Below are 27,505 nucleotides of genomic sequence, written 5' to 3'. Positions count from 1 at the left end.
TGGGTAGTGAAAGAAATGGCACCAACCATTGCAGTCTTGATTTCTGAAGGCATTTCCTGAGTTATTTTAAAGGTCTTGCGTATGGCTGCTGGAATCTTAACTCAGAATATGAATTGTCTTTTTAAATGAAAGATATTCAGCCTAGTCTTCCTCAGCACTTCATTTCAGTCACTGAAAGTGCTTACACAGTGCTGGTGCTCTGACCTGAGCTCGCTCCTGAGATTAATGTTTATCAATATCTTCCAAGCAAACAGAATAAAAAAAAGCTTTACCTGCTCTAATTTCCATTTCATGTCAGCTTCTATTTGTTTTGGTTAGCTCATGTATGTTAATACACGTATATATTTTTATACTTTATGCTTTTATATTTAGTAGCTTCTGATTTTCATTGAGAGATTTTCCTCTGATTTTCTAGGCTGGATTAAAGATTGAATTTTGACTATATGGACAAAAATCAAATGGGTTTTATCCTAAATTAGAAGCTGCATTTACGTACTGGCAAAGGATGGCACATAAAATACGTCACATAGGACATTTAGTCAGTGACTTCCAAAATACAAGTAATAAATATCATAGACATTAACAATTGCATTCCAGAAAATGAACATTAAGTGAATAAAAAATGTACGTATGTAAGACATAGCCAAAGGTAGCCTTTGCTTACATGCTAGCAGTTCACAGTGATTTCTGTGCCACCACTTCTTGCTCTCTGCAGTCAGTCGTTACCACAGAAACTGCAACAACACATGGCACTGGGCGAGATAAAGCTCCTTCATTAAGAAAGTCAATCATAGGCAGACAAATTCTCTCCATCTTATTGCTGCCATTTGAAGGAGGTAAAACACCTGGTATGTCACAGTCTCATTGCAGATGAGCCTCTGGTAAGGAAATATTTTCAGTTATGCCCATTTGAACACCTTGGACAATACTAGTTTTACAGAAATCTTGTCTTTGTGCTGCTGTTGGATTGGAAAGAGCCCCACAAGGTAGAGCTTGAATGGAGCATGGAATAATCAGGACAGAATTAGCCACCACCTCCAGATATTCTTTTATAAATTAAGTGAAATATGCTTTGATTTTTTTTTTTTCCAGAGGGACTAAATAAATATGCATTCAAACACTCTTGAGCTGGTCACTACTGAATGATCTGAGCTCAGAGTTTCTGTGAGAGCACTGATGGAGGTGGAAAGGAGCAGATTCATCTTTGTCTGTTTCCTTAAGGCAGAACAAGAGGTTGGTTATGGATTGAAAAGCCATTGGATTCAAAGGAATTTGCTGCAGCAGAAGCTGAAGTCAGGCTATATCTCCATTAAAGTACAAGGGTGGGCAGGGACTTCTCTGCCTTTACTTTCCCTAGAACCAGCTGGCTTTAAGGAACAGGGAAGAGGTGACCATGAATGATTAACCTGATGTACTCAAGACTCTTAAGAAAGGAAAAGAACAAACTTTCCTGCTCACTAACTCAAATACCCTTTTCCTTTGATGTGAGAACCTATCTTTAGGCTTTGGCTGGAGCCACATCAAGTAAGAATGGACTTTCTATGGCAATCCCTGTGGGCTCTGCCATCCTCACAGGATCTCTAAGCAGGAGCACCATGAAGAGACAGAGAGGCAAAGGCTTTCCAGAGCTGTGATAATAATCTTTGTTGTGCAGGAATGGCTCTCTACAGGATTAGACTGTATTATCATTTGTATTTCTGGTGCTTGCTGGCTTCCCTCATCTATCTGTAGGAAATAAAATTTGTCCTGAAGGATCTGTGAGATTCCAGTGTGCATGCTATGTGGGACGGAGCTGTGCCACTGAGGGTGAGTAGTCTCGAGGTGTGTATGTATTTGGTTTTGCCACTGAGATATTAGGGATCAGTGAAGTCAGAAGTAGCTTCGAGAGCCTGGTACTTTTCCTTGTTTCTCTAAGGAAGCAGAAAAGCAGACTCTCACTGTCAGGAGGGAGAAATGACTGTTCTCACCATCGTCTCACCGTTTGCTATCCTGTGAAATGCTGATGCTCTTTGTTTTGAGAAATGGATTTGAAGTATCTCAACTTGTTTTTTAGGAAAATACTTTGCTAGACTGTATAGGCCACACTCAGCATGATAAACTTACATGGATACCAACAACTTTAGGTAGAGCTGTAATCCTGAGCTGCTCTAGACCTCTGTCTGGCATTGTTGTATAGCTTTAAATGAAGACACTGCCATCAATCAGCCTGTCACCTACCTCACTACCCACTTCTATTAAATGATTTCACTATCAGCTAAGATGGAGCACACCAGTGAGTGGCATATTATAAGTGTCTAGAGAGATTAGATACTGAAATGAGACGGATAACATCCAGGCTGCTGCACTGGGATCCATGAGCTCCCGTTATTGTGGCTGCTAACACATCCTGCTTCAGTTGGATAAAACCTACAGCTTTGCTTCTGCATTCGGTCTCTTTAAAAGTGGGTGCATGCTGAAGGTGTGTAAAACCAACCTCCTGAGAAAGCTACAATTGCATATAGTATATAAGCAATATGGTATCTAATGCTTTGAAGATAATACAGAAGCACTTTACACCATGTGCTTGACTTCATCAGATGCCTTACAAGCATTCAGCTGTGCTCTGAGCCTCTCTGTGTTCAGTTTCTCTAACCAGAAGCTTCTGAATGTGTTTTCCTTTTAGGATGGTCTTTGCTAAAAGATGACTTTAAAAATAATAATTAAAGTACCTAACAACTGCTAATAACCTAGTAATAACTGCTTGACTAAGAAAGCTGAAAGCAGAATTCTGATGAAGCGTAAGACGGTGGCCGTCTTTGAGGAGAACGTCCATCACCCAGGGAAGCTGGTTTTGATAGGCTGTAGTATGGGATTTAAAATTGGATACACAGGTATTAATGTATTGTCTTACATTTTTGTCTTATTATGATGGGAAACTGTTCTGCTGAGAAAAAGGTACAGAATATAGGCAATAAAAAAACAGCTTCAGGTCATGAATGAGCAGTGGCATTTAAACACCTATTTCCATTGGTGTTATCCTATGCATGCAGATGGGCACAAACTTAGGATCAAACAAAAAGAAATCCAGAATAATTAGAGGACTCTGATACAGGAAGTCAATAGTTTTACCTCACATGGGTCTGTATTACACAACTACTTTATGAATGCTAGAGAAACGTGTGAGGATCAGTTAATAATCAACTAGTCATACCTATTTAAAAAAAAAACTTGGCTGTTATCAGTTCATCTTTTCTGGCAGTAAGAGGAGTACGGGAATTCTGTAAAATTCCCAATAAGTTTCCTAAATTAAAACATGGAGTGGCTTAAGCTCCAAGAGGTTAATTCTAAAGGATCTATTTTCTATAGAAATACATCTTTTCTAGTCCCTATCAATGCATTGTTAGTGCAGAACAATGCCATATTTGTAGGTTTAAAAAAAAAAAGTGTTTCTCAGTTTAAATACACGCGCACACATCTATATACAGGTATGCAGATGAATGTAAATTAAGGTTCTTTTGCTTATATTAATTACCATTGAAAAAAACTCAGTCTTCTCAGTTCAGTGAGCAACCATAGCTTGACCTTGTTCTTTATCAGCACCTTTGGCTGTTTCAGTAAACAAATATGAAATTCAGGGCAATAAAGTGATAAAAGCTGTGGTATGTGTTCCCTCTACCTTGAGTGGAAATAGTTGCAAAGTAGAAATTTCAGCCCTGACGAGATGACAGGTGAGAATTTGAGCTCAGCTATACGAGCACATACAGGGTGATAGGGTCAATTATTGAACAAAATACAACTTCAGGAGAAGAGGTGAGCTGAAGAGCTTACTGTGGTCAGAAAGCCATTGCCCAAATTTCAGTTTAGCAAGGAGCCTGACTCTAATGTTCCATATGTGATGGCTGAATTCAGCTGGCTAATTAAAATAACTTTGTGTTCTATAAACACTGCAAGCAGAAACTGGGATACGAAGAAAAAATTTCACAGGGGATTTAAAACGGGTCCCTTAAGCAATCCCGTGTGCAGGCTGCTGAAGGAAGGAAAGGTGGTCTGGTGCTATTTAGCATCCGTTTTGATTAAGTAGGAAATCTCTGACTGTGATTGAAACTCTGCCAAGTGTCCCCTGAGGATCAGAGTGAAAAATGAGAATTTCAGCCTGTTGGTGACAGCTTAAAACCAAAGAGGGCAAGAAAGGTGGCAAGGGCAGCTGCTGTGCTGCTGCCACCCAGGGGTGAAATGTTCCTGTGCTGCCCTCGGGGGAGGGTGGTTCTCCCCCAGTGGTGTCCTCAAGCATGACTAGATCTGTGAACTAACATGGTTGTAGCTATTACTTTCATTGCAAGAGAAAAATACCTTTCCTCTCTCCTTTCATAAGGTGAGTCTGCCTTGGTCTTTCTCGTGGAGATCAAGCTGCCCAGCAGCTCTCTGCATCCTCGCTGTGATGGGAGGGGACTGGGCAGCCCTATGTCCCAGCCTGCACCTTTGTGGCACTAGCTGAATCTAATAAGATGCTTGTTTATTTTCTAGAGAAAAACAGAGTATTCAGGTAAGCCCAAGGTAGCATGGAAGATGCCAGGTTGCCTGGAAGTTACTCAGTCTTGTCTGACATTCTCAGTGAGAAGAATCACTGGATTTTAGAGCAGTGCTCTTTCAAACTAAGCACAAGAGATTCTCATGAATTTAGTATTCTTGCTTTTGACCTGCTGAAGAAATAGTCTTCAAAATCTTGCCGGTTATCTGCAGGATGGTTCAGAGTCCATCTTGTCCTGCTAATAAATAGTAATTTCAGTGCCAACATCAGCAGAGGCAACTGGATGCTCCTGCAGGGCTTACCTGGTATTATTTCAGAACAGAATCTTTGCTTTAGGGCTTTAACTCCTGCTGACTCTCTGAAATGTAGCTACGGTGCTGCTGTACTACCTGAAAAATCTTGTCATATGGATAATTTCAGGCTATCAGCAGAAAAGAAAAAAACAAAACAGGCAAAGAGACAGTACAAAGAATGGGTTAAATCACAGACTTCCTACCTCGTTGGTATTCCTGGGTAATAATCCACCTACGGTGACTCTACACCGTGGGCAGAAAATGCCTACCTCTTTTAAAACATAATTTATGCACTCCTTTGCCTTTTGAAAAGGATAGACACCAGCCAGATAGAAGACTGCTCTGCTGCATTAGGGCTCAAAATTAACCATCAAAATGTGTGCCTGAGGCGCAAGTTAATTTGCGGAATCATAAATGTTACACACAGACATTTGTGTATATGTTTAAAATGTTTGTGGCTATGTCCCTTTAGCAAATAGCATATTTTTCCAGTCTGTGCTACAAGGACAGAGATGCATATGTTGTTAACCTGGCACAACACAAAGTCTGCTACAAACTGATTCACCCAGTGGATTTCCTTCTGCAAGAGCTGCGTGCTGTGAGGCAGTGTCTCCTGTGTGAATCAAAGTGCCCTTGACTTGATCTGCAGTAAGCAGGAAGGAAGGTGCCTGGTATTTTTTTTCTCTGATGCAGCAGTGGCAACTGAGGAGGCTGAAAATATGAAGGAGACTTGAAAGGAATTTTATTCCTTTAAATTTTTTCTTAGGGAAAATAATGTTTTTAGGCTTAGACATGAAGGAACTGCTTGTTGAGAAGTTTCTGCTCATGGGTGCCTTCAAAGTAAAATTCAGAGCTAGAAAATTCTGTGGTGGTTGCATAAGTATTGAAATTACAGCATTGCTGAAGCCTGAAAAGCAAGCAATTGACTGGGGAACATATTTCTAATATAATTTCTTTCTGACCTTTTTTTTTTTGTTTTTTTTTTTTTGTTTCACTCTGAGTTTTGATTAACTTCACATTAATTTTAATCAGTGAACACTGGAGAAGAAAGTTTATTATTTTGTTAAACTTCCAGCAGCTTTCCCTCATTCTTCCATATAGAAAATGAGTTATTTTCCAACACCTTCAGAGACAGATCTAGAAAACAAACAGGGAGGTCAGATTTGCCAGTTTTGATCCCTTGAATAAGACAACCAGGATAAGGGCAATTACAGTCCATCATTGTATCTCATACTGAAAAATCAAATAGTGAGTTAGAATGAACTCTTTTAAATCAATGCAGTTCTTTTGAAGAACACAATGTTCCCTGAGCAGTACCAGACCCCTAGGCATTTGCTGCTTGCCTACAAGACTTACTGGGCTATCACTGGGAGGAGGTCCTGCGCACCTCTAACACTCTGTGGTCTGCGTATCTCCAAAGGAGATGTGCAACTCTTGTGTTGTCTGCTTCACTCCTTGAGTCTTCTGGGGAATAGCTACATTACTGCTTGTTCCAGCATGCTGCAAGTGACAGAAAAGGTCCAAGTGTCATTCCTCTGTGTCCCTCTTGACTGCTTTGCCTCTCATCTTGATCTGTAGCAGTACCTCTACCACCTCCAGCTGAATGTTTCCTCAGGAAGCTATTAGTTTATCCTCAGTATCTGTCTGCTGCCTTCGTGTCAGAGGGCACATAATACTAAAGATTTTCCCAGAGATAAGACCGCCCCAGCTGAGAAAAATGTATCTGATCCCACTGTGCTTTTTGCCTTCTTGCAATTGCTCAGGGAGTATCAGCGTATGTCAGCCTTCAGTGTGCACATCATCTGCTCTGACATCTCATTCTATAGGGTGTTGGGCTTCTTGGAAGAGACCCACTCTGCTTAGATGCTGCCCTCAGCTCTTACTAAGTTTGCCTGTTCTGAGAAGGATATGTGTTTTCCAGCAGTGGGCAAGATGAAAGTCAAGGGCTCATCCCATTGCCACTTCCTCCTTCAGTTTGAGATCTCTGCTCAGATTGCAAAGGTTATGAAAGTAAGAGGTTAATTCACTTTGACTGTTTTCTGGCTTTATGAGGTTCCTACAAACTGGGGCCAGTTAAAATGTGGGGTGTGAGCTTGAATTCTGTATGCTTTGTTTTGGAATATTAACTTGGGGGTGTATGTATTCTATTTTTGAACTCTATCATTACCTAAATATTATTTAGTAGTCAACAGTGTCAGTAATCTGCTAAGAGCATCCTGCATTAATTTTTCATCTGACAGAGCAAAAAGAATCTTCTGAATTTTTAACTGTTGGCATAAGTTTTGTAGATATGGCCTTAAATTGTCCGAAATTCTACTTTCTTGAATCATTAAAGCTTTTCTTTCTCATTTTTCATCAATCTTATTGAGGAATGCTGAATAATCAGAACAGAGCAAAGATAAGATTACCTTCTGGTCCGCCTGATTTATTTTGATAAGAACTTTCTTTTGAGAAAATCTTTCTGCTGTCAAAACGATGTCCTTGCATCACCTGCTTAAAGCAAACACGATCTGAAAATTCATAAAACTTTATCTCCAATTTACAGCGTATACATCAGGATACCCAGAAAAGGTAGATAAATAATGTTCTATTATCTTGATTATAGCTGAAAAATCACTTTCAGGAAGCTGGGAGTAGTCAGAGGTCACTTCTGAAGTCAGATCAAGACTTGGGGCATTCCTATGTCTCCTATGTGAGATGGTACTGCTGCTCTACGCTACCATGCCTCTTCCCTGTTGTTTCCATTGCTGTACCTGTCACTGAACCCTAGGCATTTCATATTGGAGTCCTCAGTGAACAGACTTATAAGAAGCCACGTTTTTTCATTAGACAGCATATATCCTCAGTTAAAGACTTGCCTGTTTATTCCATGCCTTCTTCTTGAGTAATGTGTGTTAAGGGCCGAGGACTGCTAACTGTCCCTAGATTTAATTTGCCATGAGAATCATCCCTGGAATAATACTTATGGGGTTAGACACTGACATTTGCCTCCTTTGGTCTGACAGGGCAAGAGATTATGGCTCCTTCTCATGTCCATGAGTACCCTATATAGTTATTATGCCAGGTTTTTTGTTTTCTTTTGTTTTGTTTTCCTACTGAAATCCCATAATCCCATTTGGTGTTGGATCACAGCTGAAAAGGAGTGAGTATGTGTGCATGTGTGCGTGGTGGTGGCCATAATGCTTGTGCAGGACTCCTAAGAGGAAAAGCTGTTTTGGCCAGGTTGGAAAGGTGACGCCTCTGCTGGTAGAGCTCTTAAAGAGATGAAATTGACTTTCTTTTTTTCATTTCTTTCTGCCAAGCTCTTGTGCCAGCTGTCAACATGTTTGACCTTCACATGCCACAGTAAAAAATGAGTGTATCAGAACACACTGTCCAAAATCCTCAAATGTCCTTACAGCAAAGACTTCTCCCGTGCAAGCACTGGTAATAATACACGAGGTTTTTCTCTGTGGAGCCTAACCCTTTTTTTATTCATTGGCAAGTTTGCAACAGCAAAATGTGCTCTTTTGACCACAAAATCTATTACTGCAAATTCCCTTCTTCCTGGCCTCTTGAGAGGGTTGCTTTCTTGCTTGTGGCACATGCAGAATGTAATGGCATATTGCTGTCATTAGAATTACTCTGATTAGGTCATTCTCACCTTGCTGAAAAAGAAGGGGGGATTTGTTGTTAGTTAACACAGTTTGAGATTTCATGCTCATGACTGTCTCGTTCCTCTGCCAGTAGGCAGGTAATCTGTCATCCTGCTTTCCCATTCCAGTGTCCCAGCGCTGTTCTTCGGCAGAGAACATTGAAGAGCAGGACTTCCCCATCCTCACAGTCATCTGTTCTTCTAATTCTAAAGCCTGTCTTCTTGTTGCTTTGTCCCGTTTCCTACATTTTCCTCCTTACTGCTTACACTGGACCTGCAATTTTCTGTACTTCTGCTTCAACACAATGTCTTTTGAATGTCTGCTGATGAGTGCTGTTCCTCCTGCATAAGCCTGTGCTCTCTGTGCTGCTGGTCAGTTATCCAGTGACAAACATTGCCTAAAAACATAATTGGTGCCGCAGACTCTGGGTGAAAGGGGCACAGCCAGAAGGACAAGATGTTGATCCCTCTAAAGGGAGAGCAATTTTGTATCCAGAAAGACCTACAGAAATTCAAAGCCAGGCAGAGAATCGTGTGATGAAAGTTCACAAGCGAGCACTTATCTTCCTGATCTACATAGAAGCCTGTGTTTTTCTCAACTGATTTGCAAACAAATAAGAAAAGCACACCTCAAACAGGCTAAAGGACTGCAAGCAAAACACATGGAATGAAATTCAGAAATAACAACACAAAGGAAATTAGAAAGAGAGATCCTTTTTTCTTAGTTTGTTAGTTATTAAAAAGAGGATTATACCCTAAGCTGCAAGTCAGTGGTGACTACTTTTAACTAGTAGAGTTTGTCATTGGAGCTAATGGCTTGGCTTGGGAGTGTTTCTGTGGCCTGTGGGCATTTTAATAGCAGGCCTGTGGCGAGGACTTACAGTGAGCACTAACAGGGATTTTGCAGCTTGATGGCTTCATGTCATCTGGAATTTGTTCTTGATTACAGCTCGCATCACAGGCAGCACAGGTAATGAATGAGAAGATTCATTTTCCATCCGTATCCAAATCTTTATTGCTTTTACAGCTTCTGGTCTCCACTAAACTTGGTACAGGGCTTGGGAAGGTATTTTCTGCTTATAAATCATCTACTGAGTTTTTCCTGAAGATCTTTCTCAGCCTTGTGCCATCTGTGTACATTGCAGCTCTTTTAGAGAAATCTTCACACCAAACTTCTGCTGTATCTGGACAAAGTTGTGCCCAGCCACGAAGCAGAAATCTTGTTTTTTTTTCTTTTGCTCAAGTTGTCAAAATGGAAGCTGGGGATGCCACAGAAAAAGGGATTTCTACTAGAAGTTTTGCAGCTATGAGAACTGGTGACATGCCCACAGCCACTGCAAGTGGAAATCGCCTGCTAGGCTGGCAGAAACCTCCTGGGCTCCTGGGATGAAGAACACAAACAGGATATCATGGTGGCTAAAAAAAGAGCTGCTGTCCCTCACGCTCATGTCTAGGATCTCTGCTTACATTGGCCATAGTTCTCACACCTGTAAACACATACATCTTCCTGCTAAAATAAATTTAGGACTGTCTTGCCAAAAAGAGAGAAGATTAAAATCCTTGATGGCTTGAACTGGACCTTGCCACTGAAGTCAAGAGCTAGTTAACTTTATGTTTGCAAGGAATGCCATAAAATCAAAGACAGCTGTGTATGCTGCTCCCACCATACAGCTACTGAGAAATACTACTTGAATGAAGGAAGTGCAGAAGGCTACTTCATGCAGATGATTATATATACAACATAGGCTGAAATGGTTTTCTTGTAGTACACACAGACAATAAGAGAACAACAAACACAGCTCCACACTTTCCAGCTTTGGCTCATATTTGTGCCACTGTTCTCAGCAAGGTTCTTTTGCATCTACATTAGCCGTAGTTCCCAGTTTCTCCCTTTCTAATAATCTAAGAGACAAGATGACAGAACAGATTAGAAAAATGCCTATAAATAATACCGTACATAAAGTGGCATTTACCCACTGAGTCTTAAATCTCTTTCCCTGATTTGGTTCTATTTTTAAAAACTTCATCTTACTTGACACTGACAATGATTCATATAAATATTAAGTATTCATTTTTAGTCCATTGCACATAAGTGAAGCTAAACTGTAATGTTCTTTGGAGTTTTACCCTGCAGGTCTTTCCTTAGGTCTGGGAAATGGGACAGGCAGATTCCTTTAGAGAATACTTTGCAATGTGACTTTATGGCCATACATTAAATGGGGTAAATGTGGTGGTTTTAAAGTGTTCAATGATGTTCACATTTCAAAATCTTTTCTTCTTATTTTGTTTTTCTTCATCGGGGTATAAAAATAAGGTGTTATACTGAATTAAATCCTAAATCCAAACGCTGTGGATTAAAACATCATTTCTTATTTATTCCTCTTTTTGGTGCCGTGGTTACATACAACAATTCTTACGATTGCATTTATTCTTTTGCTATATCTTGTTTTAATTAAATCATTTTTTAAGATGTTTTATTGTGCCAATGTTTTGCTCTTTTGACTGCATAACAAAGCTACTGAAGCACCGATTTGTTTTTCCGATATTTGTCACTTTTGAATTCTATCCCAATTGTTTCTATTATAGCAGGAGAAGATTTGATAAAGTGTTGCAAAACTGAAGAACTGCCTCTGCTTCATGAGAGCACTTTCCAAGACTCCTATACAAGGTAAGTTACAGTAGGAAGAGACTTAACAATCTACCTTTCATAGTTTCCACTAAGATTTTGGACTGGTTTTGTGCGTATCTTGAAGGCAGTGAATGTAATAGCAGGAATGCTTATTGATCACTTATTTCCATGTTATTTGTTTATGCCAGACCTAAGGCGTATGTGCTGTAAAAGGCACTAACCTTGCAAAGACTGGTTCCAGTGCTTTTCCAAGTTAAGCTTATCCTGGCAGTAGTTGAATTGAGATTGCTTTTCTTCAGTGCACTTTGAAACATTCAAAAGTAATAAAATGCGAAAGATCAATATCAGTTTAAATGAAAAGAATGTTTATGTTAAAATATTGATGAAAACGCAGCCTTCGGAGATTTTGAGAATACTTGTATTTACATGGCATGACTGCAAGGTGACTGATAGCCCTGGGAAATACAGGTCTGTTCAGAACAAATTATGCAATGTGTCCTTACGCACACTTGGGAGCTCGCATTCCAGCGTGGCAGAGCTGCCTTGGCTCTGGGTAACAATAGTCCCCTCTGTGTCCATTGAGATGATACTTTTTTGTACATTTTGTACCTTCGTTCTCCATCGAGACTGTGCAGAGACCCCTAAAGCTCACTGTGGAGCCACCTGATGACATTTGGTCACTTCGTAACAGGCACTAACTCTGAACTAGCGAGAAATTGAATATAAAGAACCACAAAACTTAAGCTGAGCGGTCTCTAGCAACATTACTACCTGTATCTGTTATCTGCTGTTAACCTTGCTGAAGTCAGCATAGAATATATAGAATTATCACATGAGACAGCTTCTTAGTTCCATATTTCTGGGAAATGCTGCTCTGTCACGTACCCACCGTATTATTTTGTGAATTCCTCAAGCTGTACAAGCTACCAATTTCACTGTCTGGATGATGCAGTTTTCTAAGTCAGGAAGTCTCTTGAGCAGAGACAGATGAAAATATGAAACCCCGCAGTTATAGAAATTTACTGAACTTCAAATTTCATATTCCTAGCAAAAAAAAAAAAAAAAAGACCCTCCATAAACCCTCCATAGCCTCTGGATTACTCTGTAAGGGAAACATGCACACAGACTGGTATCCTAGTGTTTTCAGCACATTTCTGAAAGCAGCTTATATTCTGTATGTAGTTGGCGTGCTCAAGTACATTTAAAGGACTGTGCCTGTTAGTGACAAAAAGTTGTCAGCATTAGTGAGACTGGGATAGAAGGTAGCTATTAGCAGTACTAAGGTAATTTTGGGCACATGCAGAAGCAGTACTGTAGGCAACTGGTAAGTTTTAATGTGCATCTGAAAAAATTAAGTCTGCAGGGCTTGTGCTTGGAGAATTGTAAATTAGAACTCAGATGGCTACATCCTTTCACAAGTATGGCTTTGGAAGTAAGGATGCAGGAACTAAGTGCTAAGTCCCCATGATGCAGGAGGGATGAAGGTGCCACCCCCTGCTGTCCTTGCACTGGTTGGTACATCTCATATGCACACTGTACTCTGAGAAGGATCCTAGCTTTAGGTGTTCTCCCCCACTAGTCCATGTTCATTTGGGAAACTATCTAAGCATAGTACAAAATCCTTCCACATATGGTTATTGATAACTTGGTGTTTTTATGGCAATAGCATCTCGAGGTCTCAGTGGAAATTAGAAGCCTATTGTGCTAGTTACTGCAACGCATGCATTGTAAGGGGAAGCCAAAGAATGCAAGTAACCCAGGAAAAGTTCTCCTATTTTAAAAATGGTGTACTAAGACTCAATGTCTTGTGAAGTAAAGTTCATAGAAGGTGAGGTGGGCTGAGACATAACCAAATGATGTGGATTAATGAGCTAATACCAAGTGCTGTTTGTGTGTTTGTGCCTCACTGCAAATGTTCCTCCACTGAGCTACATGAGTGAGGCCTTCCCTCGTACAGCCGGTGTGCTGTAAATGCTAGCCAAAACCCCAGAGTGGTTTCTTCAGAACTAACAGGCACAATCACACAGGGCACATACATAATGACTTTAGTTAGAACTGCTAACAAATGCTCTCTTGATAATCTGCATTAATTCAATTGCTTGCAATCATCTCAATCATCTGTCCAAATCTGTTGTTTTTTTTTCCTTTTAATTTGCTTTCTAATAAACTCACACCATGTAGCTCTGTGTATATTTCTGTTTAAATGAGATCTTGAAAGTGCAGTGTGGGGGCATGTCTGCATGAGCACCAAAGATGCCCTATCAGAACAAAGGTTTACCCTGTTGTCCTATCCCAGATATCTTTTGAAGACAGTCAGTGTGCTGGTTAGGAGTTATGATAGCTGACGATTATATACGTGTGAAGGTAAATATGTGCTTTGGAGTTGAAGACATGATAGAAATGCTCCCGAAATTCAAACATTTGCTTTCAGTCTGTGTCACACTGACTCAAAGTAAAATGGGCTTTTCTTAGTGAAGCAGGTTCTCCAAAAGATGTTTTTTTTTTTCTTCTTTGCAACAGCAAATGCACTTTTGCAGTATTGATTTCCTGCTGCATAGACATAACTAACATTTTAGGAGATCTATACATGATTAAAATTTACCTTAGGTCTTTTAATAAAATCACTAGCACCTTTGGGACTCCTTGGCAGGATGAACACTGAACTCTTATCAGCTGAACGCATTATTTCAGCATTGCTTAAGCAACGTTTGGATAAAAGTTAGCTGCTACCTCCCTTTCCTCTCAGACAACAACAACAAAAACAAGAGCAATTGACTCAATCTGGTAATGGTTGAGTTGTAGTATAGTTAGGTTGTTAGGTTTGTCCTGACAAGTGCTCTACCGAAAGAACTTGAGTTAAAATAGTTCTGCAGTATGCAGGACACATTGCCAAGAAGTGCTAAGATGTATTGTCACTAGGTTTCTTGCAAAACTCCACACTACGAGCAACGGGGAGATCCGTGCTAAGAAAAGAAAGCGGAACAGCACAATGTGGCTGATATGTTGTTTTGTTTTTGGAGTAGAGATCAAAGCCTGCTGTGAAGATGAGTCCTTTTGCCTTTAGTGTTGAGGCAGTTTCACAACTGTCCTTGTCCTGAAAAGTTTCGGCACAGACAAGGGTCTCTGGCTGGATCCCATTAACATCAGTGGTAGCTGTGTTCATGTCCCCACACAGTGGGGTTGGATTTGGCTGAAGGTCTCTTAGCTCCTCATTTGTGTCCTTCTCTGCTATAGACATGACCTCCAATCCACTGGAGGTTGTAGGTGCTCAGCATTTTTAGAGATTTCTCCTTATACATTTTCCTGAAGTCTGTTATAAATTCAGAACGTTCTGACTGAAGTTTTTCATTTAATTTGTGACCAGACAAATCACAACACTGGCCTCCACCATTCATACCTGTCAATTGCTCTGGCATAATGAAGACAGTGCAAGAATCCAAGGTGAAAAACAGAATAGGGTTAATGGAATGAGTTTTTCAAAGTGAAATCTGCAGCTGAATTTCTGATGCATGTGAAATAATAAGCAACCTGATCTGACTAGATCTTTCTGTATTTAACTGGGGTAATAAAGGTAATGCTTCAGAGGGCAAAGATGGACAGGATTAGGGATTCTGCTGCAGTAGAACGAGCTGTTATTCTGTTGGTGTATTTCTGTGCACGTTTTGGCGTGTGCGTGTCTGTGTGTGTGAATGCTGAGTAGATGATACAGGAAACTGAGTAAAGAAGATGTATTCAGTTTGGTTGTGCAGACCAAAATGCCTGATGTAGCTCATATTTGTCTCTGGGAAATCCTAAGACTCAGTAGGACTAGGCTTTGCCTTTTGTTATTTAAAAGCAAGCAATCCATCTCCCTTCTTTTTAAAAGGGGCATTCTTTCCCAGGTTTTCAAATAAGAATGCAGTTGGATATTTTAAACTGTTTTGCATTGTCAAGACACCAGGATGGTCTCCACTGAGCTTTTCCTCAATGTAAATCTAGCAGTGCTGAGGTTTGCAGCTGCTTCTGAAGTATCAACATAATTACATAAGTGCATGCCAGCAGCCAGTGCCTGTGCTGGTGGATCATGTGCAGCACACACATTGCTGGCTGTCCGCAGCGCACTGAAAGCAGAGATTTATTGCATTTACAAAGAGCCATTACAGTGCAATTTTAACTTACTGTCATTAAAGGGTCTTACATCATAAGCAATCGCTGTAAAAAGCCTCGGACTGAGATTTATTCTTCATTTTTATAGCATGATTTATTAGAGCCCCCATTATATCTTATAATTCATATCTGAAGGAAATAAAAATCAATTAGGACCTGGCCCTTTCACCTTCACCCGTGCTGGGTAGTGCCTTGAGCTCAGCCTGAAGGAAACGGGGACATTCCTGGAGTAAGGGATTGCTATGAGACGAAGACTACAGACAGCCCAATCTGGGTCCTTACTGAGCACAGGAGAGAAATGCACAAATTATCTGAGAAATGACAGCGCTTTGTTGATCTTCTGGGGAGAGGGGGTGGTTCTCCATAGCTTGAGAGATATTGCTGATTTCATGCGATCCTAGCACTGTACCTCCTGGGTACCATTTGGAGTGAATCACATATTTATATAACGCAGCATTCAGCAGAGAAAACCCAGTCAGCCTTCTAATACTGTTCTTTCCTCAGATCAAATTCAGCATATAGCATCTAAGCTAATTGCAATACAGTTGCAAAGATCTCAAAATGGCTGTTCTGTTAGTGTGATTCCACAAGAATGCACTGAAATTTCTTTAAATCAAGCCTATACAAAATGGAAACTCAGCTTTGCCATCTGTATTTGCATGAGAAAGGATTACTTACTTGATTATCAATTAGGGCTCAATTTTTCAATCTGAATACCCCTCTTGCCCTTCTTATTATGAAATACAGCACTTGGATATGATTTGATTGAGTATTAATTGAAGTCATGTGGCTTGAATGGGGATGTATTCTATAGCCCTTTGCAGTGAAAAATGCCATTAAGATTATGAAGAGCTCTGTCGATATCAGAGCTCAGTGTTTAGATGCAATGTGCTAAAGATTCTCAGGACTTTAAATGATTATGAAAATACATATTTAAATACGTACATTCCTAATAAATTGCTAACATCTATCACACCTCAGTGCTCTGGAATGGAAATACGCAATCCATTTATTAAAAAGGCAGTACGCTGCAATTAATCTGTTGTCTTGAACCACACTGCAGGAAGATGCAGTTCTATCCTTGAAGCTGCTGGAAATGCTGGCACTGAATTTCAGCAACAGTAAGGCTGCTCCCTCTCTGCTGATTTGCTACCATCTCTCCTTATGTTAAAAGAAAGGCAGTATGTATAGACTGTACTGAAGTAGTACCATAAATATACACAGATCAGTCACGTATTTTAAAAAAGCTAAAAAGATGAGTATCACTCAATGCTAGACCATACAAAATAAGGAAAAACAAATTAGGAAAATAATTTTCCTAGGCATAGTCTAATGCATCACATTTTTGTGAGCTGTTCTAAAATAGAAATATTATAAATGATCCAGAGATCTTTTTATCCTTTGACTCGTGATGCACCAACACAGAATACGGTATTTTGTTGCCTTTCATTCCTAACCAAAACCAAAACAGCAAATGTCAGGAGAAGGGCAAGGAAAATAACTGAAGACACATAGGGATGGATTAAAGACGGAAGAGCCCAAATACCATCCTGAAACCGGTCGCTGAATTCGCATCCATTTCAGTGGCACTGAGGTTACATTTCTAGAAGTATTTTGGGATTGTTTAGTTCTGAAGTCCTTCCTCATATGGAAGTCCCACTCAGCACTGTGGGAGGTGGTGGTGATAGGAAGGCATATATATGTGTATGCATATGATTGTATGATCCATGCAATCTTAGCCTTGGCTAAATCGAGTAAATTTTGTAACCTAGAAACATTATAATTAAGTAAGATTTAAAAAAATATTATGAAAATGGCAACAGATGCCGTTCTTTTTTAAGGTTTCAAAATAATAGAAATAAAATTGGAAATGGGCAAATGGATTAGAAAACAACCCTTCCATGAATTAGAACTGCTAAGCATGCACTACGCAGCCAGAAATTTGTCAGGTGGATAACATCATCCCTCTAATCTCCCTGTGAGGTTGTGACTTCAAAGACTGTCAGACTTTGCGGGCAGACATCACATCTTCCTGTGTGTTTCTGAACAACTTGAACCAAAGAAGTCATGATTCTGCACAGCTGCCACGATCAGTTTTTTTCTTCTTGGCGGTGGCTTTACAATTTATTACTTCTGAAGCCAGAGGAACAATTCACAGGAGTTATTTGTGAGTGTGCTTGTTCCCACCTTGGCTAACTCAGCAGGGACAGAGCCTGGGAGGTGGCCAATGCTTTCCAGCTGGGATGGCAGAGGCTGCTTTGGACAGCATGCAGAGGAGCCAATACCCGGCTTCCTCATGGGTTATGTAAGGATCTGTAGTAGCTTTCCCCTCGATGGGAGAAAATAGGAACAAGATGGGATTTTAGGAGCTGTGTTAATAATGAATGACAGAATGGTGGTTAATAGATGTCTATCTGTAATTCCATTATACTACAAGCGCAGGGGAAACTTCATTTTATGCAGGATTCTCATTTTTGCAGAGCTGTAATGCAGCGTGCAGTTAAAATTAGGCTGTCTGGTTAATTGTCAGTGTGCAGTGAGAATCGCTTCAGTGCAGGATTAGACATGCCTCTGCAGGGAAGCTTTGCAGAAGGGCCCAGGGAGGGACAGCAGCTCCACCGGGGCCCCTTGGAAGAACCCCCCTAGGAGAGGGGTGCCTGTGGGGAGGGGAGGTGGGGAGAGGATCTCCTCTTCCTCCCTATCTGCTCACATGTAGTGGGACCACCTGAGGCACCTGTTCCTGGAATATCCCTAGGCTGTCCTGTGGGACAGCAGAAGGAGAAGGTCTCCTTGTGCAGTGATGCTCTCCTGAGCTTGGCCAGGTTAAAGGATGAGCAGGAATATCCCCATAGCCTCTCAGCACCAAGACAGTACAGTTGTCAGGAGCTGGGACCCGTAAGCCTTTCTCATACCTACAGGATGTATTCGGTACAGAGAAATGATCAGAACAAGGTGGAAGCACTCTAGAACATTCAAAAGAAAGCTGGAAGAAGTCCCTGGGACCACCCTTTTCTCATCTCTTCCCTGCTATCCTTTTACTACCTCCTTCCTTGTGTCAGAAATTTATCTTTCAGAAATCCCCTGCCGAGGAAAGCAGGTTTGCAAAGGGAGAGAGGAGGGAAGAGTGAGTGATGTTTGCCATAAGCCTCTCTTCCTCCAGATCAGAGCCATATAGCGTATGCCAGAATGGCAAGTCAAGCTGTTGAGGACTTTCCATGGGACCCCAACCAGCTTTTGTTTAAGAACAGTTCAAGTGTTTATTTGGAAGGACTGCAAAGCTTTCCTTAGGATCCATTAATGAAGCTTAACTCTCCAATCTGAACGTGAGCACTGACATGGAATCTCAGCTGAGAGCTCCAAATTCCCAACCACTGACTAACCTAGCAGCTGTGCTTGAACACCAGCACCATCTTATCCTGCTGGGAAGGAGGAGGAAGGGGGCAGAGATGTTACATACATGCTGGCCAGATTCCCTCTGAAGTCAGTGGGAGCTTTGCTTGTGTACGAACAGCGTGCCCAGATGTAAAAATGAAGGAGACAGGGTGCTAGGAAAATATTTTCCATGCACTGTGTGTGTGCAGAGCAGCCTGCGACATCTAATGAGTGCAGAAGGCAGGAACTATTACAACATAACTCTCAGATACTCTGCTCCAGTGTTTGTGCAGCTTTCTGTGCAGCTCTGAGCAGGGTTTTCCTTTTGCATCTACTTGCAGAAAATAAATTCTCAAAGTTGCCTGAAGATGTGAAAAGATTTCTATTAAGCTTTGAAGAAATGGCTCACCAGTTTGGGTGCCTGGAATGTGAGGCAGCACTCGGCTGCCTAAGGAGATACTTTGGAAAATCTACCTGGAAGCTCACCTGTCTGCATGCGTACCTGGTGTCTTTGTAAAGCTGATCTTTTCCACCACCTTATCTGCTGTTCTGTTCTGACCTCCAGGTACCTGCCTTGGCCTCTGTTACCTAAAACATGGAGCCTTTCTGTTATGGAGAAGCGCATTACGCTTTACTAAGATGGGCATCTGAGGCAAGGTGTGATGTGAAACAAGCCACCTTCTCATAAGATTTGGAAGCCCATGCAGCAGTTTTATTGCGTTTGATCTTTTTAGAAAGAACTATATTAAGAAATTAGTATTTAGAAAACATGAATGTAATTAAACCCAGCCAGTACAAACTGCTAGTAACTGGGATCTCATGCTTTGCTGAAGTTTGTGAACAGACAAAATGTGCAGTTAGCTGATTTTGCCTGCAACACATAAGTGCTCTTCCCTTCTCCCCTGGCCACCTACGTCAAGATCTACAATGAGATCAGATATTTAGTATGAGATGGATGCTGGTGAGGCAAGGTAGTTGTAGGTTCTTGTATTTGTAAACAGTGTTCATCACAGGCCTCCAGGAATGGCTAGGTTTGAGTAAATGCTGAGCCTTCCACAAACAGTTCCTGAATGTTCATTGCATTCATGTGCCCCATATAGTCCAGAGAAATCTTGTTTTCTGCAGGGTTTCACTTAACATTCATGTATCACGTTCCTAGTACTAGTACTTGCCCAAGTGTAATAGTATAAGGATTATGTAAATCAGTGCTTATATTAAGATGTTACTCAGACGTACTGTTTGGTGTCCAGTATGTATGTTTACAGTAATCATCACTATTACAGGTCTAAGACGTATTAGGATGACAAATTTTGTGATGTAAACTTTTGACAAAATGGCAGTGTGAATCTAAATCTTTGCAAAGCTAGGATACAGTTAGCAAATGAAAGCAGCGTACACAATTGTAAGGGAGGCAGCATCATTTGTTGCCTGGCTATACTAAGGATTGCTTTAATATACCATTCACTTGTTAATGATGCTATCAATTATTTTACTGTAAATTAGCTATTGTGAGCTTGAGATCTTTTTGCAGTGTGTGTCATTAGGTTACAGGAGCATAAATCAGACTCCCATCTCTTTTTACATCCATAACCATAACGTATGGCTTTTATTAGAAAATGTTAAGTGTCTTTTAATGTCTTCTTAATGGACAGTGTGTGCATGTGTTGATGATGAAAGCCATCTTCCTTCATACAAAATATTAATGCATAGAGCCTGTGTCTCCATAGATACAAGGTAAGGAATGGTATTTAACCTATGAAATATTCAGTATATACATTAAGTTCAGAATTTGTATTTTCTATAGTTAACAATCCTTTAGGGAAGGAAGGAGTTAAAGGGAAATCAGGGCTTGAATTCTACCGCGTATGCATATGTAACTGTGAATAAATGATATGGCAACCACTGGAAAAAAAAATCTGTCTATAAAATGCCTGTTTCTAAATGGAAATACCCCATCCCCATAGAGAATTAGGAAATGGGATTTATATCCTCTTAGGATTCCAGCCTGTAGATCACAAAGAAAGACTCATTATCAGTTATATATTCTGCCCTCTAAACTAAAATACTGGAATGCTTCCAAGAAAAACGGTGTTTTAGTCTCTGTAGCCTTTTCATTGGAGCAGCTTTATCCATTTAGCCTTTGGACCATTCCACAACATCTTGGACAAGAACACTGCTTTGACCTGAGATCTATTTACCGACAGATTCCTGGCCACCAGAGATCTGCTCTTCAAATTAACGCCTGCTAATGTTGGGCTTGATTAAAGGAAGCTAATGAAGCCATTTGAAGGATGCCCTCCAGCCTTCCCTCTCTGTGTCCATGTTCCCTTGGCAGAAATCGGGGATTTGAAAGCTGCAATTCAACAGCATCATCCTTTCATGTTGTGGTAAATATTTTATTATTCCTTTACCCTCCATGCTGTTTAAAAGAATTCATTTAAAATATTCACTTCTTTGTTCAAGGAGGAAACCTCCAAAGGGTATGCAAACAAGAACGTTTAGAAATGCACCAAGATGTAAGTGCAGGCTCTGCTCCAGCTTTTCCCATTCATTCAGGCTGCAGACCTGGCGGCTCCCTGATGGAGATCTCTGCTCAGCTCAGCAGCCTTCAGCAGCTGCTGTGCCCCCCCATTCATGTCCAGGCAGCTTCCCTATCTCTGTGCCCTGTGTTTCCACTTCTTCCCTCCATCCATCCTGTTTGCTCCTTAATCTGCTGACTCCTTTGATCCTCCTCAGGAACAATGTTTATCCTCCCACACTGAAGCACCAACCGTCACCATGGAGGGCCAGCAGCAATTTTATACCTCCATAAAGGTACGTTTAGGAGAGAAGTGACACCTGTCCAAGCTGATGCCTTTCTGAAGGCACTGTCCTCCACCTATCCCTCCTGCTTACCAAGACAGATGCCTTAGGGGTTAATCCTGCTCTCCTTCTCTGAACTTGATCTTTTCTTTACATTTGACTGCACATGCAGAATCAGGCCCTATTCAATGTCACCATTCCCATATGTAAAAGCACCAAGGCACTCCTTAGAGGAGTTGGGTGCCTATTTAGGGCCATCTTTATTGCCATCTATGTGGTGAACCGATGTGTGCATTCCCTTTCCAAAACTGCTGGCACTGGGAGGGAGAGGTTGGCCTTTGGTAGCCAGGTGAGAAGCCTCCCAGACAGCGTCCCTTCACCATGAATGAACCCTCTCCTCTGATTAATACTTTGCATTTCCCTCAAGGGAAAAGACAGAGTGGGGAGGTAAGTGAGCAACTGAATTATCCATTCTCGGAGAAGCAGGATCATAAATATTTAACATGATACGTATGAGAAAAGAGAAGGGAACAGACAGCCTCTCCAGTCCAAGCTAAGCAGCTCTCCAAGCTCCCTGTTTCCATGATCCCTTTTCCATCTCATACAGGAAGAGGGCTGGAGTAGATGCCTCTCTGCTGGGGCATAGCTGACTGTGGAAGCCTGTGTATGGAGGGAAATACCTGGTGTAACAGAGATCTCCGTCCTCCCACAGGACTGCCTGGCCTATGAATGGGACCTGCCCCATGCTGTGTATTACTAGGAGCCCGCTGGAGAACAAGGGTCTCAGAAGCTCACGTAAGTACATGAGCTCATGCCATGGCATCCAGTTGGGCCCCACACATGGGACTTTCTTGAGAGTGTGGCCTGCATCCCCAGGCCCTGTGCACAGTTGTTGGGATGCCTGCTCTACTCTGCCTGTGGCACTAAGCCTGGTGGCACCGGGCAGAGGTGGGACCGAGGGGAGAAGCGTTTTGTGAGGGTGCTGGTTGCGTAGCTTACCCTTGCATATCTGGAGGAGTAGGGGTCCTCAAAGAGCGCCCAGATGCGAGGCTGCCACCGTCTCCAGAAGCCTCCAGACCTGCCATCCGGAGAGTCACTGAGTGCGAGGCGTTTTGTCATCTCCAGCTCCTCTTCGCCATCACCAGAGTCTCCGGTGCCATCTATGTCTCCGTCCTCGGCGCTGCTATCCAGGGGCGCCCCACCAAAGCTGTCCAGAGCCTCTTCGGCGTCGCGGTGCTGCCGGTAGGTCATCCAGCAGCAGGGCTCCACGTCGGTCTCATCGATGCCCCAGAAGGCCAGCTCCTCCTCGTACAGGGGCCCGCACACGTCGGCGGGGCAGTGCAGCTTGCCGGTACGGTAGTAATTCAGGATGTGGGCGAAGACGCCCGGGTGCCGGTCGAAGAAAAACTCATCCGTGCGGGGGTCATAGTCGAAGTGGCTGTGGGCATCGGGCTCGGCGATCCAGGCCAGCCGCGTGCCGGGCAGGGTGCGCAGGGTGCTGCGGTAAGTCTGGTGCCTAGTCCCTCCCACGTTGATCACGATGCGGTCGCTCTCGTCGCCCTGGCCCATCTCGTCTCTTATCAGGCATGTCGCAGCCTCATCCAAGCGAGCACGGAGGGCGGCGAGCCCGCGAGGGGACGGCTGCTCGGCGGCAGGCGCTGCGAAGCCGAGCCCCGCTCCGGGTCAGGGCCCCGCGCCCGCTCGGCGCCCGCGGCCGGGGACTGCCGGGGCCGCGCCGCCGTCGGCTCAGTCAGGGGCGCGGGGGCCGCGGAGGCTGGGGCCGCGGCGGTGGGGCGGGAAGGGGCGGCGGGGACATGCTCCGGGAGCTGCGGAGGCTGGGGAGCGGGGACGGGGCGGAGGGGGAGGTCCCTGCCGGTTGGATGTGGCCAAGACACCCAGGAGGGAGGGAGGGGAAAAAAAGAAATACTAAGGAAAAAAGAAAAATCGCGGCAGCGGCGGTGCCCTCCGGCGCGCGGCAGTGGGGCTGCGGGGTCGGAGCCGGCGGCAGCCGGGGGCGGCGGGGCTGCGCCCGCCCCGCCTGGCGGGGGCGGAGGGGCCCCGCTGGTGCTGAACGGACAGCGCCGCGCCGCCGCTTCCTCCTCCTGCGCTCCTCGCCGTGCCGAGCGCGCTGCCTGGCCGGGGTCGGGGCCGGTGCGGGCGGCGGGGACCCGCGACGCCGCCGCCGCTCCTCCCGCTGCCGCCGCCGCTCTCCGGCGGCTCGGTGCAGCCCGCCCGCTCGCTCGCGCAGGCGCGCCGCTCCCGCCCGCCGCCGCGCGCCGGGTCCTAATGCCGGCCGCGCCCCGAGGGCGCCGCGCCCGCTCCCCCCCGCCCCCCCCCCACGGCGAGAATCCGGAGCTGCCCGCCAGCGGGAGCGGTGCCCCGTGCCCCCGTCTCAGAGCCCGCCCGAGTGGCGTCTCCGGGACGGCTCCGGCGGCGCTGGGGTGAATCCCCGCCGCTCACCTTCGGGCAAAGCTGCAAAACCCCTCGTCTGCCCTGGTACGTGTCCCGTGCGGTGTGCAGGGGAAGGAGACGGGCGTGGCAGCAGCTTGGGTGCTGAGGGAAGCGTTGCAGGAGCTGTGGCAGGATACACCGGAGAGGCCTGAATGCCTGCTTCCCCTGCGTGAATGGCAACAGGTTGGTTACGAGGCTGGCGGGACAGAAGGAAGGCCAGAGGAGCTGGATGTTTGTCTGCCTGAACTGTGGGAAAAGAGCACGGAAATCTGAAGCACGGTGAAGTTAAGGAACGTGAGGCTGAACCAATGCAATGCTGTACCGCAGCCACCCTCAGCTGCTGACAGAGCCTCCAAGAAGAGCGGCCAGGCAGCAGCTGAGTGCTGGGGTTGAACATGAAAGACTGAGGTACAGGGAGGGGTCTGAGAAGCCCCAGCACAGAAAGGCCATCCAAAGTCCTTGAGAGTTGGCAGAAGGAAAGCATAGCATGAGAGGAGAGCGGTGAGCTCGAACCTGAAATTTGGAAAGAGAAAGGAAATGGAGATTGTAGTTTGTTGATAAAATGATGGTAATTGTTTTATAGTCCCACTCACCTATTGTTTCTTATGGTGATGGATCCAGGGGCCAAGGGGAAGCAGAGCAGGGCAGGTTCTGAGGGCCATGGGGGTTAATCCAGAAGAGATTTGAGGTCCACTCCCAGCCCTTTAGTCTTGCCTTCCATTACCCATATCAGCATTTCCTCTGTAGGAACATCAGTGTTGAGCTCTCAGGTGGCGGTGAGGATGAAAAGAGCCCCTTGCAGCTTCTGGCACTGCATCTTCCTCTCTGCCTGGGCATTGGCAGGAGCGTGCTGCAGGACCTCAGAAGAACCTGAAAGCGTGCGTTAAGAAATTGGAAGTTTGCTCAAAGGCGGTTTTCATGGGCTCAGGTGGGGAGGCCACGCTTAAGTGACCTGCGAGGTTTCTTTGAAGATACAAAGGCTGCAATTGATAAAGGAGAGTTGGCAGTCGCAGATGAGCAGGGTATTTCAAAAAGAGAGTGAGAAGGCTCCAAATCATAGATCTGTGGGTGAGGGGAAGCAGAGGATTGGAGCAAGACAGCTGCAAAAACAGGAAACTGTCTTAAAAGAATACATTGGAAACATAAGTTTGTGTTTATACATTATTTTCATGGGGAAAATGAAAGATAGCATCATTTCCAAAGCTTATATTGCAGTTTGGGAGGTGAAGTATCAGAAAATAAGATCTTTATTAAACAAGGAACGTAGACAGTAACATCATATTGACAAAAAAAACTTTGCTGCCAGGAGCCTGCCTGGTAGCAATATAAAATTCTGGTTTTGTTTAACAAAATATTTTTCCATGGATATAAAGGTTTGGACTACAACAGATAAAAGAAACCAAATCATTTTCAAAGATTGTCAAATTTAGGGATAACATGTTTTCCACAGAGGCTTGTTCAATACCAAACTGCATCGTGGCACTCCTGGCTCCTCTCACCCCACTGAACCATAATGGTGCTGCAACCATTCCTTGCTCTGTCTCATTCTACCAGCCTCCACCTGCTGGGATGCTGAAGGATCTCCCCTAACTCTGCAGTGTTTTCCAGGGCTGTAATGAGGTTCTGTAATCCAGTGTGTACACGAGATGAACATATGTATATATTTGTCACAGTCAGGCATTCGGCCTTTTCAGTTTCAATAGCAGTGGCTCCTCTTCTCTGCTTTCAGACTTGTGTTACAGACGATGCACTCGCTTGTGGAAGCAGCATCACCCATATAGCTCCACTGACTTCAATTAAAGAATGAATGAAAGAGTAAAAGTTTGGGTTTCATGTCAACCACCTGAAAAAAGTCCTCTGTGTATCCCTGTTGGGTGTTTTCTCTACCCAGGAAAAAGAAGTTGTGCAGGGAGGACTTTATAGGAAGGTGGATATGCATGTCCAGGAATCACCTTATTTTTCTCTTCTAGTTCTTGTCATATTTAAGTTAAATTAGCAGTTAAGCTTACTAAGATTTACTTGCTAAAAAGGAACGAAAACAGTTTTAAGAGCACTGGGAGACCTGTGTGGGAGGCACGGATTTGGTAGATTGAGCAAGGAGATCACAGTCTGGAAAAGGATTCTGGTAAAACAGCAGCAGGAGGAGGTAATGTTATCATAAATTCCCAAATGATGTTGGCCTCAGAATTGTGTTTTATTTCCCTAGCTGATACTGGTGACAGATTTTGATGGTCATCTGCCTCGAGCTGTGGCTAACCAAAGCCTGGTGTGAGTAGGAGAAAAACAGCTGTAGAGTTCAGAAAGACTTTTCAATGTGAGAGGCTGGAGCTGCACAGCTGCTGTTCAGGAGAGAATATATGTGCTTTGAGCAGCCCTATTAAAGTCACTGGGAGTGCTTACAACCTTAGCTGTTCATCTGAATCAACGCTTTCAGTGGTGACAGTGGAAATACAGCTTTGAGCCATGGATCTGTTTTATTTTTCAAACTCCTATGCAAAAGATCATCTGTCCCCTTACTAATTTTATCCTTTGTGTTAGGTCACCCTACTGCCTCCTGTGTTGTGATGATACAGGCAGAGGAAGTCTTTCTTTCACCTCTGTCTCTGGAGTCCTGACATCACCTTTGCTGACCTATGCTTCAGCATCCCCAGGGTAACAGGATACAATGAAAGGTAGGTTGTCTTCCAGAAAGAAGTCTCTACCTAATAATGCAGCTGAGAATTTCAGTGATTTCTAATCATATCTCCAAAGGGGTTGAAGGAGTTTTCTTTTCAGTGGATGGGGGGGATGACTGAGCATTTATTCCCTAATATGTCTGTATTTAGTAAGTATTCACCTTTGAGCAAAATTATAGCTTTGTTTTCTTTGATAGATCAAAATTTTAGAATGCTGTGTAGGCACGAGAAACACACAGGGAAGCTTTGCTTTATGCTTTGGTACTTTCCGAGTATAACAGTGTCTCATTTTGCATACCTGAGAGTACCTGAGGTACTTAACAAGGACATACCAACAGTAGTGATAAGTAATGAAACACTCACTCCTTAAATTTAAGCCTGCCATTCAGAGTTCATCAACCAGTTTGTACTCAAAGACACAGCTTCTTATAAAAACTTATTGACCAATTCTAAGAAAAGTGACAATATAAAGAGGGAAAAGAGACATTTATAAAACCTATGACTTTATGTACAACTACGAATACATCTGGAGAGCACATTTAAAATGTTTTAAAGCTGGGGGAAGCTGAGAGGGAGAGATTTATTTCTGAGAGTTATAATCTCAAAACAAAAAGCAGCCAGGGTTGGAGCACCGATTTTGCAATGGTCGAATGCTATAACTCAGTCTGTGCTGTCTTGTATTAAATTCATGACAATTCAACAGTATTCCAATGCAGTTCTTTATCAGTTCTAGATTACATCATGCTGTGAATTGCTGTCTGTTAATATTGATCTTTGTAAATCATTTGGAATCAAATGGAAAGCTGTGATGCACTTCAACATGCAATGTACTCACTCTGTCCTTGAAACTGATTTAAAAACAAAGCTGCACTTGCAAAGATGGTATTACTTTTCTGCAAGGTGAGATTTACCCTTTTGGACTATCAATAGTTGGATGAAAGCCTTCCATGGAAAAAAAATGAGAATGAGGGAGAAAATAATTTGTTGTTGCTTGAT

At 43.2% G+C, this 27,505-nt stretch overlaps 1 protein-coding gene and 2 long non-coding RNA genes across 9 annotated transcripts in view; 2 read left to right on the top strand and 1 right to left on the bottom strand.

Annotated features, from left to right (window-relative positions):
* Positions 1-23,105, bottom strand: part of KCNC1 (potassium voltage-gated channel subfamily C member 1) — a 116,316-nt gene extending 93,211 nt beyond the window's left edge. For all 7 annotated transcript variants that reach the window (XM_048948422.1, XM_048948424.1, XM_048948426.1 and 4 more), the window contains exon 1: positions 22,383-23,105. In XM_048948422.1, the coding sequence (XP_048804379.1) occupies positions 22,383-22,952 (570 nt within the window). In that variant the 5' untranslated portion in view covers positions 22,953-23,105. The remainder of the gene's footprint in view (positions 1-22,382) is intronic.
* LOC125694783 (uncharacterized) lies at positions 1,441-22,616 on the top strand. The gene is made up of 5 exons (XR_007377715.1): positions 1,441-1,806; positions 11,021-11,102; positions 20,786-20,968; positions 22,096-22,178; positions 22,509-22,616. It is a non-coding gene; the product is annotated as an uncharacterized LOC125694783 (long non-coding RNA).
* LOC125694782 (uncharacterized) overlaps positions 22,791-27,505 on the top strand; it is a 19,004-nt gene continuing 14,289 nt past the window's right edge. The window contains exons 1-2 of the long non-coding RNA XR_007377714.1: positions 22,791-22,886; positions 26,373-26,506. This is a non-coding gene — a long non-coding RNA (uncharacterized LOC125694782). The remainder of the gene's footprint in view (positions 22,887-26,372; positions 26,507-27,505) is intronic.

The sequence above is a fragment of the Lagopus muta genome, chromosome 6 (assembly GCF_023343835.1).
Source record: "Lagopus muta isolate bLagMut1 chromosome 6, bLagMut1 primary, whole genome shotgun sequence".
NCBI classification, from domain to species: domain Eukaryota; kingdom Metazoa; phylum Chordata; class Aves; order Galliformes; family Phasianidae; genus Lagopus; species Lagopus muta.
The sequence above is the reverse complement of the archived record's forward strand: the minus strand, read 5'-3'. Positions and strand labels throughout refer to the sequence as shown.